Below are 20,124 nucleotides of genomic sequence, written 5' to 3' on the forward strand. Positions count from 1 at the left end.
TTTCTCTCAGTCTCCACTGGCTGAGAAAGTTCCAGTCATTGCTTCAGTATGTTTTGAATCCAAATATACTGTTTGTGACCCCTAGAATTCATACTTTGTTAATGTGTTTTGTGTGTGTATGTGCATGTTTCAGTGCCTTTGTGTCATGCATGCCAGTCTCCAGTGAGAAACACACAAAGCAGCCGAAGGAAGACAGGAATATGGACCAAAAAAGTCTGTTTAATATTTCAGAATTTCATCAGGATATATGAAAAAACAGCGAGAGTGACAGGAAAAAGAGAGCAGATAGAGTGAAGGGGTTGGATGAGAATGAAAGAATAAGAGACGAGAACCCCAGCTGGGGGCAAAACTTTAGAAAGATTAGATATCCGGTAACTCATGAATATGATTCAAAGAGCCTTTTTTTCCTTTTAAATGACAGACAAGTCTTTGCTTTGTAATGATTGCATGGGCATCTTTTCATAATGAGAAACTAGTATTTGGTATTTCTTCTTTTTGAAATATACACAAAAGAATTTGTATCCTGGAGATAATAGCACATCAGCAGTTCAGAGTGCTGCTAAAGCACAGAGCAACTTCAGTGACTCCTGTGCATGATGATAACACATTTATGTTGTATACTTGCACAAAAATGTGTTTTATTGGAAAGAGAGCAAGCAAGGGAGAAATAAATAGTGTTACATTTACATTTAAAGTGTTTAGCAGATGCTCTTATCCACAGCGACTTGTGAAGTTCACAAATAAGACTGTTGTGATCAACAGATGGTAAGCATGTAAATTAGAATGTAATCTGCTAGAAAAATAAGTGCTTCCTGCAAATACAAACAAGTGTTAACTGGTAGATGTAAAACTTATACAAATATAATAAAACCTTGCTGGTATCCCAGGTATTGTTGAATGAGAGAGTCTGCATGTTAAAAAAAAAATCACCTCCACTAAAGCTCATTAAGATCGATTGAACCAATTTTAAGGGAACGTAATGACCAATTATCCTTGCCTGATGGCACGGTATAGTCTATTGAAGTCAAGACATGCTGACTTGCATCTACATTCCAGACCTCCAGCCAAAAAAAAGTGTAGCTTTCATTACCCTTAAGTACAATGAATCGTTTCAGGATTTCTCTCATCCTGAGGAGATTCTCTGATTTCAGCACCACAGTCAGTGGACAGTGCCAGTCAGCTCTCCCTGCGGCTAACATTACCTTCTTATTACTTTTTCAATGGTTTTAAATGACTTTAATTTTCTACAGTAGCAAATCCAAGAGAGTATTCATTTTAAATGGCAGTTTATTGTAGTGCAGTTGCTCATTATGTGCTGAGTAGGCCTAAACAGGATTTCATTGTCAAGTAACCGAAAAATATGCTTCCTGTGGTAACGTCAAAACTGAAAGGTTTTATTAGAACCAAAAATAGTAGGCCTATTTTTTGTGACTGAATCAGCCTGGGTGGATGCAATAGGTTACACCAATGAACGTCATTTTTTAAGGGTCAGATCAGGCAGTTTATACAGTACAATGACTTTCAGGAGGACTGACATTTTTAAATGCAATTTAATAAGAATTTTTCAGCATGCTATTGTCACGGGTGCACAAGAACAAGATGTAAAAGATCCAAGTGCAGCATAAGTATTTATTGGGGAGTCCAGAAACGTAAATCCAAGGCAGGCAAGAGGTCAAAATCCAGGTAATCAGTCCACAAAACAACAAGCCAGAGATATAAAATAGTGCACGTAACAAATACAACAAACCACAACCAAGGACAGACACAACTGAGTATAAATAGACAGACACTAATGATGAAACACAAAACAGCTGAGTGCAATGAGTGTAATAATGAGTCCAGAGGTGAATATGGGAATTGTAGTCCAAGGGGTGAAAACAAGAGTCCAAGATGGAGTGCCCTCTAGTGGCTGATGGGCACTCTCACAGGTGATCGTGACAGCTATCTGTTGAAGGTCATCTCAATTTTTTTTTTTTTTTAGCACAACTAGCCTGTCTTAATTTTTAAACAAAAAACTGACATTTTTATGATATATGTTATTAAAATTAGAAGTGATAAAGTGAAAATTATATTTTTCTGTCGGTGTTCCTTATGATAATGATCAAATGTACTGTGTTGGTTATTTCTTAAAGGGATAGTTCACCCAAAAATGAAAATTTGATGTTTATCTGCTTACCCCCAGGGCATCCAAGATGTAGGTGACTTTGTTTCTTCAGTAGAACAAAAATGATGATTTTTAACTCCAACCGTTGCAGTCTGTCAGCCGTATAATGCTTGTCAATGGGAATTCCATCTATAAGAGTCAAAAAAACATGCACAGACAAATCCAAATTAAACCCTGCGGCTCGTGACGACACATTGATGTCCTAAGACACGAAACGATCGGTTTGTGTGAGAAACCGAACAGTATTTATATCATTTTTTTTTTTAACCTCTAATACACCACTATGTCCAACTGCCTTGAGCATCCGGTTGGTGAGGTCTGAAAATGCGCTCTGATGACGGAAGTGATCTCTCGAGTGTATATGTCAATGAGTGCGAGCGATCACTTCCGGCATCAGAGTGCATTCAGACCTCACCAGCCGGATGCTCAAGGCAGTTGGACATAGTGGTGTATTAGAGGTAAAAAAAAATTACATAAATACTGTTCGGTTTCCTGCAACGGTTGGAGTTAAAAATCATCATTTGTGTTCTACTGAAGAAACAAAGTCACCTACATCTTGGATGTCCTGAGGGTAAGCAGATAAACATCAAATTTTCATTTTTGGGTGAACTATCCCTTTAAGGCAAATGCTACACTGTACAAACAAAAAATCTGCTCATTAAAACTGAGGTCATAATTTGCACTCAGTTTGTTTGAATAGATTTTATCCCATGTGTTGAGTGAAGACTACCTAAATTTAACAGCTTTGACACTCTAAAAGAAATTAGTTTACCTAGCATTTGTAGTTCATTAGTGAGTAAAATGAACACTTGATTGTTTCTGTACTTTTTAAAGAGGGAGCTATTATGCAAAATTATGCAAAATTTGATAAGAAATGTGTGTTGGCAGTGTGCGTACCCAACCACCCTATATAATGATAAAAATCCACCCACTCCTTTTTTAATCCCCATAAGACCTCAGCAGTCTCATATAACAAGCAGTTTTCATTTTCTGTACAATGTGACATCACATTACAGGACCCACCCTCGACTGCTGACGGACTCTGCCGTATTAGCATAGTTTCCACCCTGAGTGAGTTGTACACTGTTTTGTTGTTGGATGTAAGAATGAACAAAGTCTTCATTTACTCCCAACATCTGAGCCGCTGAAGACGCAGTGGATTAGTTTTGTTTTTGAAGGGAATGCACCACAGATCTAATATACACATTTCTGTCCCTGCTGTTTTTACGTTTATAGACATAACCGACTGTGTTTATGTGAACTTTTTGTGTTTTTGATAACCTTGTGTGCATTTGACAGTTTAAACACAAAAAGACATGAAAGAGAAGTTAGTTTAATACTCACAAGACGTGCCGTCTGACAGCCAGCTTTCTGTGCAGGTGCTTTAGATGTGTGCGCTTAGAAAACAATAAATTAAAGGTTTAAACCGATAAGGCTTTAAAACGCATGCAGATAATAAACTTTCATGATGAAGAAGAACTGCGATGTCCATGAGCGTGATTGCGATATAGATGTTAATTTAGTATTTGGTAGGAGCTGTTGAAGGAAGTGCTGTCCTGGAAAGGGGGCGGGGAGCAGCAGCTCATTTGCATGTAAACAAGTGCTCAAAAAAACAGCATGTTTTTGCTGGCATTCAAAAAATGGGTATTTACAACATGGTATAATAAATTATCTGGTATTTTGAGATAAACTGAGACACATTCTGGGGACGCACCTACAAAAATAATTAACTCAAAAAAAAAAAAAAAAAAAGTAAACTTCAGTTTTACATAATTAGATTGGACACAATTAAATTAACAAAATGTTCAGCAATTGTGTTGTTTTAACTTATTTTAAGTAAATTTAACAAGCATCAAAAATTATTTTTCATGTTCATCTAACTATTGTGTTTATCAATATCATGACGAAAATGGCTGTTTAACAGTTTTTAAAAAACAGTTTTTTACTTTTTTTTTTTTTAAATAAAATACAGTATATCAAATATTTTCCTGCCTCGAAAATGACGCGTCGTAACGTGAATATTAATCAATGTCCAGTAAACGAGATAGATAGATAGAAGCTTGCATGCGCGTGGAGGTGTTCCTTAAAGAGCTGATTGCATGGCAGCGCCAAAAAACTGCCCATGTTCAGCTGAAAGCTTTATTACTCTCCCTCAAATCCCTGCTTAGCAGAGAAAAGGAGAGAGAGTCAGCGCGCGCGAGATAGAGAGAGAAACGGAGGGAATCTCTGCTTTACACTCATTTGGACAGAGCGCAGAGCGCGGATCGTTTCGGCGCAGGGAAAAGGCATCTGCGATCGGACATCCAGCAAATTCGTGAGGCAGTTGACCGGTCAATTGAAGACGCGCGCACTCAATTGAAATCACGCGCAGCATTACTCAGATTTAAAAGTACCACATTACTGAATTAGCACTATAATGTTTATTTTTACATCACTCTACAGACATGACTTTTGGAGGGTGCTTGAGAGGACATGACCTCAGTTGTAGTGTTTTATTTGATATAAACAATGCTAAACGTTTGAGTCTGTGGGACTGAACAATCCTGGCAACTCCAAGCAACATTCAGTAACATCCGTCTGGGCTGGAGAGCAGGTGCCTGTCTCTTCTTGAAGAGGAAAACAGACAGAGGATGTGACAGAAGTGTGGACAGTTTTTCCGATTTGCATTAACAGCAGATTCGTATTTTATCGGCGTGTCCTCGTAACGACGTCCAGTACTGACTGAAGCGAGCGGACCGGCGCTCACAGACCGTCCTCTGCCTACTTCTGCTCGGTGTAACCCCTGCGAGATCATCAAAGTAACTTGCTCGCCTGGCCGTCCCTGGAGCCCGCTCATGGGTGACGCTGGACCGGATGGCGTGCTACTACCTTGTGATCAGCTCCACGCACCTAAGCAATGGACACTACCGGAGCATCAAAGGAGTTTTCCGGGGTCCGCTTTGCAAAAGCACCGGAGGCGAATCACCGGTAATACTGCTCAAATCGTCGTTTTTGTTCATTAACGATATGGCCACGATGCGCTATTAGGAACTCATTTAACATGTTCTGTTGTTTGGAATTGGTTTTGTGTTTTTGTTTCCAGGTCTCTTGGTTAAAAAGTATGTTTATAAAACGCGAAATCTGGACATATATACTTTCTTGTTGGCCATATTCTAAGTGGCAACACCTTTGAATGAAATATAAAGATTATTGCATAGGTGAAGAGAGGATTTTATGATCTATGAAACTCATGCCATCAACATGACCTTCACTTATAAACTGCATTAGACAGCAAAATCCTTAAAGCATTTTGTTTTATGTAGCAGGGATGAGGGATTTTATGTATGTAATGTGTAAAGCATCACTGCATATCTCAAATGTCAGGCTTGTGAGTCTATGAGGCATTGGTGCCTTTATTTGTGCGGTGAACGGCGACCCCTGACACTCTCCTAACAGAGGCTGATGGCAGGTTTTGCTCTGTTGGGCTCAGACAATTGAGCTGCATGTTAAACTTTGACCTCAAGCACTATTCTGATTCTAGGTTAACCCACCTGTGGGTGTCTCAGCACCATGTTTACAAGTTGCAGCAACTGAACGGGGAATCTGCTGATGGTCTAATCCATCGTAAAACAGATCAAACTGCATTTTCTGAGATGTCTGTCATATTTGGAGTTGTACTCTATCCCTAACTGCAGGTGAATCCAGATCACATGTAATTCTTTTCAAGGCTTCATGGGCCTCTTCCACAGGTGATATTATAGTTGTGTAGAGTTTAGTCAGCTTATTAAATGACTTTAATGTTGTTGTTTGTTGCTTCAGATAATTAGCAATTATATAATGAGGTAAAATAAGGATATAACCGGACGTTTAGTGCTTGTAAAAGCGGATAGAAACAAGACATAAGGGCACGGTTTCAACCTGCATATGCTTAATTGGGGCTATACTTGTGTATGTATCTAAACTTTGCATCTGGTCCAGACTTTTTCCTGTCAAGAAAATTATGTATGCTTGTGAAGACTTGTACGCAATCAAAGACTGGCATAAATACACAAATTGAGACTTGTACTTGATGTACCTCGAGAAAGGGAAGTGCATGTGTGTGTTTTCCACTTTGGCCCGCCCCACAGGATGGACAGACAGTGCGGGCTGATTGGAAAGAAGCTGGGCTCAGTGGTGATGGTTTTGATGGGTAATTTCAGAGCAGCTGTTGTGAAGGGTGCATTTGCTCCAGCTTAAATCAGAGTGCCATGTTCACTCTAACTCAAAGCACGAGGAGGACACACACACACACACACACATGCAGGCACATACTCACACGCACACAGACTGCAGAATGACAGGCTCGAGTTTCTCAGCCGCTCTGACTGACAGCCCTATTGTCTTTCATCACATCCAGATTAATAATCATTTGCATATGTTGCAGTGATGTGGTCTTAAAAAGTCAGATGTGCAATAAATCATTTAAGCTTTGCTAAATGCCTTTAGCATGTTCATTTTGATGTTCTCTGACGTGGTGCTTTGTGTAAGAAAATTAGGTGCTGTTATGGCCAAAAGAAAGTTGTATGGGAATGTATGCTTCCGTTTAACATATGATATGCTTTGGTTTAGTAATAGGAAGTGCTGTCTGTTATGGAGGAAGAAACACTGGTGGTAATTTTAATTTTTACCTATATAAACTGTACACCAGCACACACGCGAAACGGGCATGTCATGCTCCAGTTGTTCTCTATCCCAGCACTAGAGGGCACCTCACTGGTGCAAAGTTGTCAGGTTGTTGGTCTGAAGCATAACCTTGTCTGCAATAAAGAAAAGAAAAATCTAGTTTAAAAGAGATGTTCCAGGTTCTTAGAAATGTAGGTTACTCATTGTATTTGTTGTGAATTCATATGTTTCTGATCTATAGGCCTACCATTTTCAAAGAAAATTTTCTTATAAAATGTCATGTGGTGTCACCATCAAATATGAAGTATAAACATATTGTTCATGAACCTTGAATACATGGAGTCACCATTATTTTCCAGAAAGTTTTGAAGTACTTTAAAAATATCACGATTATTCATTCATAAATATAATTTTTAAACATTCATCATCATCATCATCATTCATAAACATCACTTTTTTGAGGAGTCTCACCCAGTGTTGTGTGTAATTAATCACTAAGTAATCAAATTACTGTAATTTAATTACTTTTCCCTTGAAAAAGTAAAGTGATGACTCTTAATCTTTATGTAATTTAATTACAGTTACTTCTGATTGTAATTGCATTAAAAAGTATATAGACTATAGAACAAATCTATATAAAACAATAGTGGATTTAACATCAAAATTTAATATCTGATGTTAAAATGTTTGCTTTTAAAGTAACCTGCGTTTATACATTTCGGTCAGTTCAAAAATAATAATGTATGCAATTGAATATTGTTGATTTGAAAGAATTAAAAGTGCAGTTTTGTGTCTGTCCTTGTATTGTTCGACTGGTTGAGGTTGATATGGGATTTAAATATGGGATTTAGAAAGTAATTAGTAATAAGTAATCCAGTACTTTTTAGAGAGAGTAATTAGTACAGTACTCTATTTACACTGTTGAAGATTAGTAGCTAGTAATTCATTACTTTTTTAGAGTAACTTACCCAACATTGGTCTCACTCACCACATGACTTCTATACATGAACTAACCTTGCCCTAAGAGCCGTTGTATCATCCTGATATTTTTGACTTTATGCCTCAAAAAATATTAAAATGAGATAAAAACATGCTTATCCTAAAAGAAGTATTCGAACATTGTCATTGTTTGTATGAATTGCATTTTTTTATGTATTCCTTGACCATTTTTGAATCTAAGTTCTCTCCCCTCCAGAGCAGCATACATTGTCATAAATGAGAGATAAATCTACAGATTCTGCTCTTTAGAACAGCAAAACAGCTGAATGTTCCTTCGTTTCCTGTGGTGTAGCCTTAAGACCAAAACTAAACCTTACCGAAATGTTCCCCATCATTGAGTCTTCCGTTTAAGTCTTTGGACTGGAATGTCTCAGTCTCAGTGAGGTGTCCCAGAGTACATATTTGGATCAGATTTCCACTACAGCAGTCAACACCTGTTCGTATATCCTGTGGTTCACCCGGTACCATCAAGATTGTCTTATGGGGCTCCATCTTCACTTTATGTGGAGAGGCTCCAAGCAGATCTTATGCTGAACTTGCTCAGTATCTGGGTTATTCCCTCTCACTCCGCCCATGACGCTGCGTGGATGTTTGATGTCGAGCCGCAGCAGGGACCCGGTTTGCATTCCAAACTGCCATCTCCCACTGCATTTTTAAAACATGCATACCACTGAAGAAGCATATGTTGATAGCTCTGCCTGCATGAGTGAGACACAAATGCACAATTTATGTGCAGAGGCAATGAGTTTCAATTAGTTCTAAAACATTGCAGCTATTGCGTTAGGTAAGGGGCTTGTCAGTTTGCATTGGCTGCAGCTGAGATAAAAAGGCATTTCTTTATGGATTTGTGTGCATTGAATATGGGGGGTTTATGAGCTAAAAATGATGCTTATTTTGTCTTAATCTATTCAAAATTAATTATTCACACAAACATTGACTTGAATACACCTATTATAATAATGAAGAAAAATCCTCATTAAAAGAATGAAAATGATTAAAATCTTTTATCATTTGCTTGGGGTTGATTCAATTTTTTAATGTTTTTGAAATTGAGTCTCTATGATTGCATTTTAATTTTTGAATGGTAGTATATATTTTGCTTCACTTTTCACTTCAATCAAAATAATTAGGTGTGACCAAAATAATAAATAATAATATTTAAAATATGCACTCCCACTTGTATTCAAGTGCATGGGAAAAACATTTTACCTTTTACTTGATGGCTATACCACACAAACATTTTCTTGGTATTAAAAATGGTTTTTCAAAACCATATGAAGCCATCATACTACAACAGTACATTTAAATACCTGGCACATGTATATTAAACTAGATGTTTCTTCTTTTCTATATAGTGGGCACACTGACTCATAAACTGTTTTGACTTCATTGTACCATACTCTCTGCTATAGATCTACCAGAGCAATAGTACTACAATGGATCATAATGACAGGAAGTCAGCTGCAGCAGTCATCATTTCATGTTTTACCTGCTAGTCAGATGACCTTTAATGACTCATGAGCCTTATGGTCAGGAAATGTCAGGCTGTTTGAAAACCATCAGCTACCTAATGCCTTCTTAGTTAAAAAGGATATTTTATTGCCTGTCTGTTTATGGATTATTGAGTTTACTGTTCCTGCTACTTGCATATTAGCTCTTGAATTCTTTTGAACCACTGCCAGTCGACTTCTATAATTCCACTCTGTGCTTTCTAGTTAAGAGCTGCCAAAGAAACTGTTATCTGTGATGCCACAACTTGCATTTTGACACTCTACCAAATAAAAAAATTAATTAACAAAAACTAGCAGGTGCTCCTAAGTTTCTTTTGGCCTCATAGGGCTGTCATGTGGAGAGTCAGTTGTCCAAGTGCACACTACAAACACACACTAATGAGCACACACAATAACGTTGGGTTTCAATGTTTTATGGGGACATTCCATAGATATAATGATTTTTGTCACGTACAAACTGTATATTCTATCCCCTACCCCTAAACTTACCCATGACAGAAAACTTTCTGCAGTTTTATATTTTTAAAAAACATCACTTGGTATGATTTATAAGCTTTTTTTTCCTCATGAGTAGCAAAAAATGTCCCCACAAGGTCAAATATTTGTGGTATTGCCATCCTTGTCCCCATATTTGTCCCCATAATATAGGGAATACCTGAAAACACACACACACACACACACACACACACACACATGTATATTATGTATTTATGTACATGCTTATTACTTCTCAATGCACATGTAAATCAGCATGTCCCATTATATATACTCAGTCTGCAAGCTTGATATCTTAGTTGGCATGTGATTATGTGGTTCAGTGCTACAGTGTATATATAATGTTACAGCGATTGCTATTGTTTTGCTGAAATAATACTTGTGTTTTGAATGTTTAAAGGTTAATTTGATACATTATTTGTTCTTTTTCTCTCTGTCCGTCATTGTAAATGGCTTACTAATGATTCCGGCTGTTGTGATAATGAGTGGCTACTGCTGTACTTAGCTCAGCTCTTTTTGAAGAGCGTTAGCGCTGTTGCTGTGCTAATGGAGTGTAGCAGGCGGCGTTTAATATTCAGCCCCAGGCCTGGCCGCAGCCGTCCTCTGAGTTTGCCTGTCTGAAACTCTTTGTGTTGGCGTGTCCTGACATTAACACAGCCGGGGAACTCTAATCACACAGGAAGGCTAATGAATCACTTTCTCCTTTCGGCTTACGGTGCAGAAAAATACAAACGAACGTGTGCGCACAATCGCACAGACTTCACTTTACACACAACGATGGACCCTTTTCACTTAAACACATTTGTGGGTCATTTCTGCAACGCTAATATGCCCAATTAACTGATTAAATGCTTTATGAAAGCCTAATTAATCAAAGAGGTCATCCTACATTCGCAGGCACACAGCGGCACATAGCAGCGGTCTCCTGTGCCTCCGGTCTTTTTGCTTTTAATCCATAAAAAAAAAAAGAAACAAATTCCTGACATAGCGTGGGAGGAAGTAACAATAGACAAGAATCCACATTGTTTTTAATCCGTAGGCAGAATTGGATGTTCATTAATGGCCCTCACTTACTGTAATTATGCAATGAATTAAAAGAAAGGTGAGGTGGAAGACAGAATGAGAAAGAGAGAAAGGAAAAGAGCGCCTGAGGCTGACGCAGCTCAAAGTATCTCTCCACTGTTTTAACAAGGTTGGCGAGAGGCAGAGAGAATGACAGAATGGGTCTCGCTGGGTACCGGCAAACACACAGTCTGGCTTGAGGATTTTCTAACATGTTTGAAAGCAATTTGTCCAGGCACTCAAAGGCCATTCTAATCAGAGGAAATGATTGTTAATGGCCTGTAAGTGTTTCTAAATGGGTCTAGAGGAGAGAAAGAGAAGGGGAGAGAGAAACACGTTTACATCTGTCTCTAAGGTGCCTTGTTCCCTCTCCATCTTTCCAAGAAAAATCTTTTCTAAGAACAATGGTTAATGAAACGCTTAATTTGAGGAATGAATGCAATGCAGATAAGCAAGAATATCATTTAAATTATCATTCAATCCACTGATCATTCTCAGGCCGGCTGTGTCTGAAAACCTGAGACAAATGCCTCGTTGTCAAAGACTTAACATGCTCCTTTTATGGTAGAATTGGAATCATATGTTAAAAATTTGTAATTATTCTGCCATTTTTTTCTGAGCAGCACACACAGGATTGTGGGATACAGTGGGCAGCAAAGACAGTAGTGATGCATACAAGACTTTGCAATGAATGACAGAATGAACCAGGCTTATATAGGCAGGGACTGACAAGGTAATGAGAACCAGCAGAGAAAAATCAGGGATAATGAGACCGGGCAGTGAGTTCTGGGAAATGTAGTTTGTGAGGAAATGACAATAGTCTGGGGTGGAATGCTCTCTGGTGGCTATCAAGGGCACTCCAACCGATGATCGTGACAGGTAGTGTATGTTTATGAGAAACTGAGAAAAATCCCACATTTATCACTTTCCTTGTGTTGGTATGATTGAAGTTGTGTGTTCTTGTGTTGTGTGAAAAGCTTTTCTTTGTATAAGTGAAGCTGGGAGGTCAGTTACTACAGTAATTTTAACAGTGAGTTGCTGTTGTCATGGGGATAACATTGTCAGAGGTGAAGGTGGGGGATGTGTGGTTCTTTTGATAAACCACTTTTTTGTTGTCTCAAATGATTGGGTAAGAATGAGAGAAGGAGTCCTTCTGTGGCTGGAGCTGGACTCTGTGGGACAGGTTTGTAAGGACCATTGAGAGGACAAAATGTGCACAGAAAGATGCTAAAATCTGAAATAACCAACATTTTGTGGCCCAGCAATAGTGCCCATGAGAAAAATGGCTTAATAAACACACTAAATAACTTGAAACTGTAAAAATGTCATTAACTCAATATAAAAACAATAGAAGTCAATAAAGTCTCTACCATGACAGAATGGGAGATTGTAGTGTGTGTGTGTGTGTGTGTGTGTGTGTGTGTGTGTGTGTGTGTGTGTGTGTGTGTTTTTTTATTTTTTTTATTTGGGTGATAATAACCATAACCAGCAGGAATGAAAGGCTGTTATTGCCTACTTGTCATGAGTTTCCCAGAATGCAGTGCACTGACCCTTCTAAACAAGTTAAACATGACAGCATAACCACTTCAGAATTGTTGCAGTGTGTGCTGACATAGTTGCAGACAGCGCTTCCTACCAAGTCATTTACATTAATTGGCTCTTCAGATTCAAGCCAAAAAGTTTCCATCAGAGCTATGGATTGCGACTTTGAATCCAAGTCCATTTACACTCATTCTTCCAAACTGGCTACAGTCATTTGGAAACTTTAAATAAAGCATCAGATGAGATAACAGGCAGCGCGATTGATCAGCTAAAATGTTGATGACAATAATTTTTATGTAAACACAATAGGCAATATATCGCACCTCCAAAATATCAAGTTCATGGCCTATTGCTATACAATATATTCAAATTCTACACTAAAATCAGTTGTTTTAAATGTTACTGGTGAATTTAGGACAGTATGAAAAATGCATATTCATTTTGAGATTTATTTAAGATTTCTTTTAACTGTGTTATGAATAATTAGTAGTGTTTTTAACATTTAACTTAAAGTGAGCATTAGATGACATGTTTACACTTAAATTATCCAAAATTAACTGATTCCAATCAATTAAAACATTCCAAACTCTTAGAAGTAAAGTTTCTATATAGAACTTTAAATGGCTCTTTCAGGCGCTTCATATTAAGGTTTCTCCATCATGGGATCATTTTATGGATTTAGTTTTGATTAATTAATTTGTTTTAATTCACTTTTTAATTACATTTTAAATAAATGTGATTAATTAAACAGCTTTCAAACATACTTTATCGCTAGAAAAAATTGAAATAACCATTGAACATGATGGTATTATGCAATCATTTAAGACATTTCTCATTCTATAGAACCTCTTTTGGCATAAAGGGTTAATTTCTTTAAAATTGAGTTAAGAACTCTAGGGTTCTATATTGAACCACACTGTACCTTTTTTCTAAGAGTGGTAATGTATATGGTACCAATATATGGTGTATCCCTAGTATGCTTACATCTCACCTTACTCTTTTTCTATCAGAGCTATGAGTCTTTATTTTTGATTTGTGTGTCAAGATGAATTATTGTATTGTGGATCACAGTTACTATATGTTTGTGTGTTGTTGTTGTGACTGTATGCATGAAGTTGTTGTGAAGCTCTAATTTTGAGTACAAAGCTGAGGAGAAGCCATCCGTTGAGAGTACTAATTAAAGCCTGGAGATTTTTCAGGCAGGGTGTACTGACATTTAGCCACACAGTAACCTGCAATAAACAAACTTAAAGAGAGAGGTTTTCATATGAGTTATGCTACCTGTCACTGTCAGCTGCCATACTTGATGAACTAGAAGATTTCTCCAGAGAGAGTCTCTCTCTCTTTCTGCCTGTGTGTGTGTGTGGATTTTAGTGGGCGATCAAGAAAGAAAAGTGAGAAGCTGAGGAATACAGTGATGGTACAACAAGCAAGCTAATTTTAATTCCGCTGATAAGGCTGTAACGGGGTAAATTTAATACAGCGGAAACAAAATAATATCCCTCTGACTCTTTGAGAGTGGAGGGAGGTTCATTCTCCGTGTTTTTCACCACCCAAAACAGTAGAATGAGAGCTAGCGCTGCTTAATAACAGAATTATTCATGCTCTTCCTGCAGACACCAAAATAAGCTACACTTCAATTTATTGGGCCAGTCCCAAACATTCCCTGCTCCAGCAGAACGGCTTTGTCTCCCTGGACACTACTTCACAGCAGCTGTTTTTACGATCTCTCTTAAGAACACGTTTCTGAGGAAACCCTTTTTCCTCAGAAGATATTTCAGTAGTTATTAGTATATGTAGGGAACAGTAATTGCATTGTCACAGCAAGCATCACAAAAGCATACAGTCTCACTAATCATCAGTTTAACTATTGCATCAATCACTGTATCTCTGCTCTTCTAAACATTTAGCATTCTGACTAACTGTGCTTGGTAATTCGTAGATGGAAGTCTGGGTAAAAAAAAGTAACTAATTTGGCTTTCACACATAAATAAAATGCTTGCCAGTTGGCTGGTAATCAGTTAAATTGTCATAGCGACATTACGTTAATGAAAAATGCAGTTTCATGGACAGTAAAGAAATGGCTTATCTTCTTTGAATAAAAATCTGCTAAAAGGTAGTAAAGGTTTGTTGATTTAATTTAGATTTTTATACTAATATTAAGAAAGGATGCATTAAATCGATCACAATTGACAGTAAAGATATTACTTATTATGTAACAAATGATTTTTATTTCAAATAAATGTTATTTTGAATTTATATTAATGAAAGAATGCTGAAAAAATGTTTTTCAACATTCATAATAATAAGAAATGTTTCTTGAGCACCAGATCAGCATATTAGAATGATTTCTGAAGTATCATGTGACACTGAAGACTGGAGAAAGCACTGCTGAAAATTCAGCTTTGACATTACAGAAATAAATTACATTTTATATATATATATATATATATATATATATATATATATATATATATATATATATATATATATATATATATACTTTTTTTGTGTGTCTATACAGTATATGATTTTTTAAATTTAAATAAATATTGTGCAATACCCTCATAAACAATATAAAGTCAACAAACAAAAGATCGAGAAAAAAATGTAACAGGAAAGGAGTGAGCAAACTCTCCTGATGTCATGCAGCTAAATGAGAGTCTCTATTAATCTAATCAAAACACACTCAAGCACTCTCTTAGGAAATCTCCTGTTTGTGTTAATTGCATAAGTGAACAGGGTTGCCCTCAAATGAACTGCAGTGACACAAGTTTCAGCAGTAGCTTCAACGTGTGCAGCATGTTTGTTGATTATAAACTATATGATTAGAAGTGTCGCTCATTACCCACTTCACACTGTGTTATTAAGCTCCTTCATTCATCATAACTTGGATTTATGATCTCCTGCAGAGATTGAATGCACGACTGCAGGTTTTATACAGCTGGCTTGTTTGCTACTCAACACACTTAGCCCTCTGATTTCCTTCCTTTCTCATACAGGAATGAAGGGATACTGATGAAAAGCTTATTGTTTTTGTGTGTGTGTGGGGGGGGGGGATGACATGGCCTTAATCACAATCCTGACGGATCAGCACGATGAAGAATGAATTCTTTTAAAATACACAAAGGTAAACACAGGTAATTAATTTCTTTGGCCTTGTATTAACCCCTCTCTAATTCTTTACACCCCCCTCCCCCTTCCCAAACACCCAAACTCCCCCTTAGACTCACAACTGGCTCTGCTGTAGCTTTTAATAACATCTATAATTATGGCCTGTGATAGTACACAGGTATAAGTGACGTCCCTACATGGGCGTCTGACAATTTTTTGATTTTTTAATTATTACTTTTGCAGTTTGATTATATTAATCATTATCAAAGTAATAATTACATGAAGTGACAATGAGCAAATTTTCAATAATTAGTTATTGTTATTTTCACAATCTGTTAAAAATTTTTTTCAAAATGATGTATGATTTGTTGGAATCCAACAAAAAATGACTGAGCTACACCTGTTTGAATTCGATGGAGTCAGCAAAAATCTGTCAGTCAGCGCGAATAAGATCAATTTGTCATGAGTTTGAAAATCACATTTCATTGGTTCAGACTCATGCCATCAAAAATTTGCTTTGAATATTCACAAAGTTGGAATGCTGCGCTTTAAAATGATACCAAACTTGGATTAATGAGGAAGTTGCTGAGGGGAAGCACAGGTGGTGAAGCGAGCAGAGAAAAACTGCATTTTTCATGTTCAGAAAACATACAAATAAAGATACTTTTAGATGTTTAATTGCTATTTGAAGCATTTGGATCGCTAGATGAGTGCTTAATGAACTCATTTTTGTGACAACCTTAAATTTGACCAAAATTTTTGACTTGTTTTGCCTGTAGCTCGTAATTAGCCTGTGCTCATTCCGACTCATTTTGCTAGCACAGGTCACATATTCATTTAAGATATTAAATAAAGGTACACTGTGTAACTTTTAGCCCTTTTATGGTTTAAAACAAAACTGTATGCATTTTGCAGAAGAACATTGCTTCGGTCTCTGTGTGACTGTGCACCTAATATAAAGTGGGACCAGCCATTCTTATATTGTTAAATTTTCTGTCTGGATCACTCATAGCTACCAAACACCTTTTTGCATTTGTACATTTGTAAATGTAAAGAAGTGCATTAGGTAAAATATGAATTGAAGTTTAATGACATTTGTTAGCATTCAAACAAATAAGCTTTTAATCATTGTACAACGTCTGTTAAAATCATTTGTCGATTTTTAAGAAGTGCATGATCACATGAATTGAAAGTTTAATGATATTTGTAAGCCTATCAATTTACATTACATAATGATTAAAAGATAATTATTTAATGTTTAATAAGTTCATCAGTAAACATTTACAAGCACATTATCTCATATTTCTAGCTATGTCAATATATATTAATCAATGATCTGTTAAGCATTATATAATCTATTTAATTAATGAAAGTTATTATAAAGTATTACCCTTAATGGGAATGTTAGTAATACAATTTTAATCAATATGTGCATTTAATTATGTGCATCATTTTCAAAATAGATCCAAATATACCTTGTCTGTGTGTTTTTGTTTTTAGTAGTTTGCGAGACGCAAATTGACAAAGCTAACTCACTTTGCGGCGAATGTGAGCTAATTCAACCAGCAGCAGTTCCTAAATTGGGCCAATATTCATATATTTCCTATATTTTTTATCCCCATTAGTCATTTAATTATGATGTTGTTTTATTACATGTTGCTGATTCCCTCCAGCTTTCATTAGGCAGTATAATACATTAGCAGTTTGGAGCGATAAGAGAATGACTCACAGTTTTTATCCATGCTGACTTGGAGGCATCCACTAAACCACAATGCACTGCTTCGGGCATAGTCAAACTCATGGGGTCAAGGTTGCAGTGACAGCAGGATCCTGGAGGGTGTGATATTCTCTCTTTGCATGTCTGTGTTTGTCTGTGTGTGCTTTATATATTCAGTTGTGTCCTCATTTCTAAGTCAGTTTAATTATTTATTTACATTCATCTATATTTTTGGGCCGAGGTCAGTCGACAAGGGCAAACAGAAAGTGGCAGCATCTGACCATGAGAATAAACAGTGGTCTGTTTAGGATGCGCACACCTATGGAAACCCTTCTCTGAATGGAATCAGGAAGCAAACAGGAAACGGCGTATGTTTTGTTTTGACGTGCAATGCATGCATTTGTGTGTCTGTTGACATGTTACATGCGTGAAGTAAGTTGCTGTCTTCTGCACTCCACAGAACTGTTGTTCATGGTCCAGAGGAAGTTTGTATCTGAATGACATTTGGGCTTTGGGGCAATTGATTTTCTCTTGTTTACAGCCTTTGAATGGATTTAGGTGACATCCTGTTTGTGCAAGCGTCTTATGCTTTAAGTGTGATAGTGAATAGGTAGGTTTATTTAGGTAGGTGTTTGTTTGTGTGTGTGTGTGTGTGTGGGTTCTTTGATCTGAACAGCATGAATAACCAAAATAATGAGGCAAAAGAATTCTTATGTGGCCAGAAGCCAGCTCTTGACAATCCGCAAGACTTGCTGCTTTGATAATATCTGTGTACAAAATATTTTACCATACAGCTCCCATTTAACCCTTTCCACATCTACAGGTACAGTATAGACCGAAGCACTAAGCTATGACTATTTGACTGTTTGCCACTTTTAATGGCAAATAATCTTATTTATTGAAAAATTGGGAACTGATTTTTTACAGTATGTGTATTTTTATATATGCAGCTCTGTCATTATTAAAACCTAATTTATTTTAGCTATAATAATGTACTTTTATATTATATTATATTATATTATATTATATTATATTATATTATATTATATTATATTATATTATATTATATTATATTATATTATATTATACTATGGGGCTGTTGAATGCTCAAATCTTATTGGTTGACCCACTTCGCCAAATGTTTTCAGTTATTTCAATAGGTCCTACAGCCTACAACCAGAAAAGAACCAAAACCCACAACGACACCGACCAAGTAAATAAATATAGTAAACAATAGGATAAAAACGACAAATTATTGTCAAGGCTCAAACCTTCGTTACTAGTTCTGAAATGACGTTTTGGAATTAGCAACGGAGGCTTGGGATGACATGTGTTTTAACCCTCTGGAGTCTGAGGCTGCTTTGGGGCTTGGAGAAGTTTTGACATGCCCTGACATTTGTGCTTTTTTCAGTTGTTCATAAACATATAAATGACAAAAAGTGTCATTACACTGTATTCAGCACAAACTAGGCTACAATAATATGTGAGGAACATGTATGTACATGTTTGTATTTTTGAAGGAATAACGTTTATGCGTGGTTATTGAAAAAACAAAAAACTTAAGTCACTGAAATAAGGCCAAAAAAAGTATATTAAATCTGTGTTCACAAGACTTTTGGGTATTGGAGGTTGTAGACTAGAGTTTTTGCTTCAGAATTATGTAAAAATTATGCTGCCTACTCCTTCATATAAAACAATATATTGATTTAGTTTTTGTAAGACACTTTTTGTCAAGAAACATAGTATGCGTGGAGGCGTGAATCTGCATGAATAATGGCCCATTTACACCTGAGAAGACAAAAGAATCACATAATAATGACCTGAAATGACTTGCATATTAATGAGGCCTTTCAGTCAGGTGGGCTGTGAAAAAAACCCTCTGTAATAATGTCTCAGCTCATCATAAACAGCAATACTGTGAAATATTATTACAATTTAAAATAATGGTATTCTATTATATTCTTTAAAATATAATGTATTTCTGTGATGCAAAGTGTCTGAACAATTATGTTACCTCTATGGCATTTCATATAGGCTTCTAGCTTAAAAGCATGCACATTTGGAGAAATATTGATGGATTCTTATATATTTATGTCAATTTTCTATACTGAGAAGTAATATTTATTGTCATCACTATGTGTGCTGGATACTGTTTTTTCAATTCATACTTGCAGCCGGAGGGCGCTCTCTGTACACCTTTAGTCCACAAATTATTCTAAAGAAGAAGAGGACATTTCAGGAATGGTGTTTTTAATTCATACTTGCAGCCGGAGGGCGCTCTCTGTACACCTTTAGGCCACAAATTCATATAAAGAAGAAAAGGAACTAGGAACTAACTGCATGTCTTCTAGAGATCGCTAACCATTGCTTTAACATCCAAATAAACACTTTTCAAGACAATAAATACATGATTGAGACGATGTATGCATGTATTGCCTCTGAATTTGCGTCTGAATAGCGCTGGCTCCGTGGGCGTGGCCGCATTAGCGGATAATGAGCTGAATCACAGACTTCTGACATGGCTCTCTTTTCATACAGATTACATAAACACAGAATGTTTGTTTTGCATGATTTAAAACCTGACATTTCAACGTTTCTTTAGACGTAAGTGTATTTTTTTTGTCATTAGTATTCATAAGTTACAGTTCATTTTCTGAGAACTATCAGATTGGACTTCGTTCAGAGGGAGAGGAGAGATCACGCATCATGTTAGTTTTCTTTATTTTACAAAAAGCACAACATTGTGTTTTTACTCTGAGTGTACACAAATAAAAGAAGACATTCTATAGTTTCAATTGATATATTACTTATGTCTCTATGACAAGAAATGACAGAGTATTTTAAGTCTGTTTTGCTGCAATGTGAAAAAAATCCTGCAA

At 36.6% G+C, this 20,124-nt stretch overlaps 1 protein-coding gene across 2 annotated transcripts in view; it reads left to right on the top strand.

Moving 5' to 3' along the window:
- The window catches only part of LOC125242937 (zinc finger protein 804B), a 139,440-nt gene that overhangs the window by 22,113 nt on the left and 97,203 nt on the right, over positions 1–20,124 (top strand). Inside the window, exon 1 of one of the 2 annotated variants that reach the window (XM_048152053.1) lies at positions 4,224–5,131. The exons of the other annotated variant lie outside the window; for it this stretch is intronic. Within the exon in view, the coding sequence (XP_048008010.1) occupies positions 5,018–5,131 (114 nt within the window). The 5' untranslated portion in view covers positions 4,224–5,017. Of the gene's footprint in view, positions 1–4,223; positions 5,132–20,124 lie in introns of those variants that run through there. 2 annotated transcript variants of the gene reach the window in all.

Source organism: Megalobrama amblycephala, linkage group LG13 (genome assembly GCF_018812025.1).
Source record: "Megalobrama amblycephala isolate DHTTF-2021 linkage group LG13, ASM1881202v1, whole genome shotgun sequence".
In the NCBI taxonomy this organism is placed as follows: Eukaryota; Metazoa; Chordata; class Actinopteri; order Cypriniformes; family Xenocyprididae; genus Megalobrama; species Megalobrama amblycephala.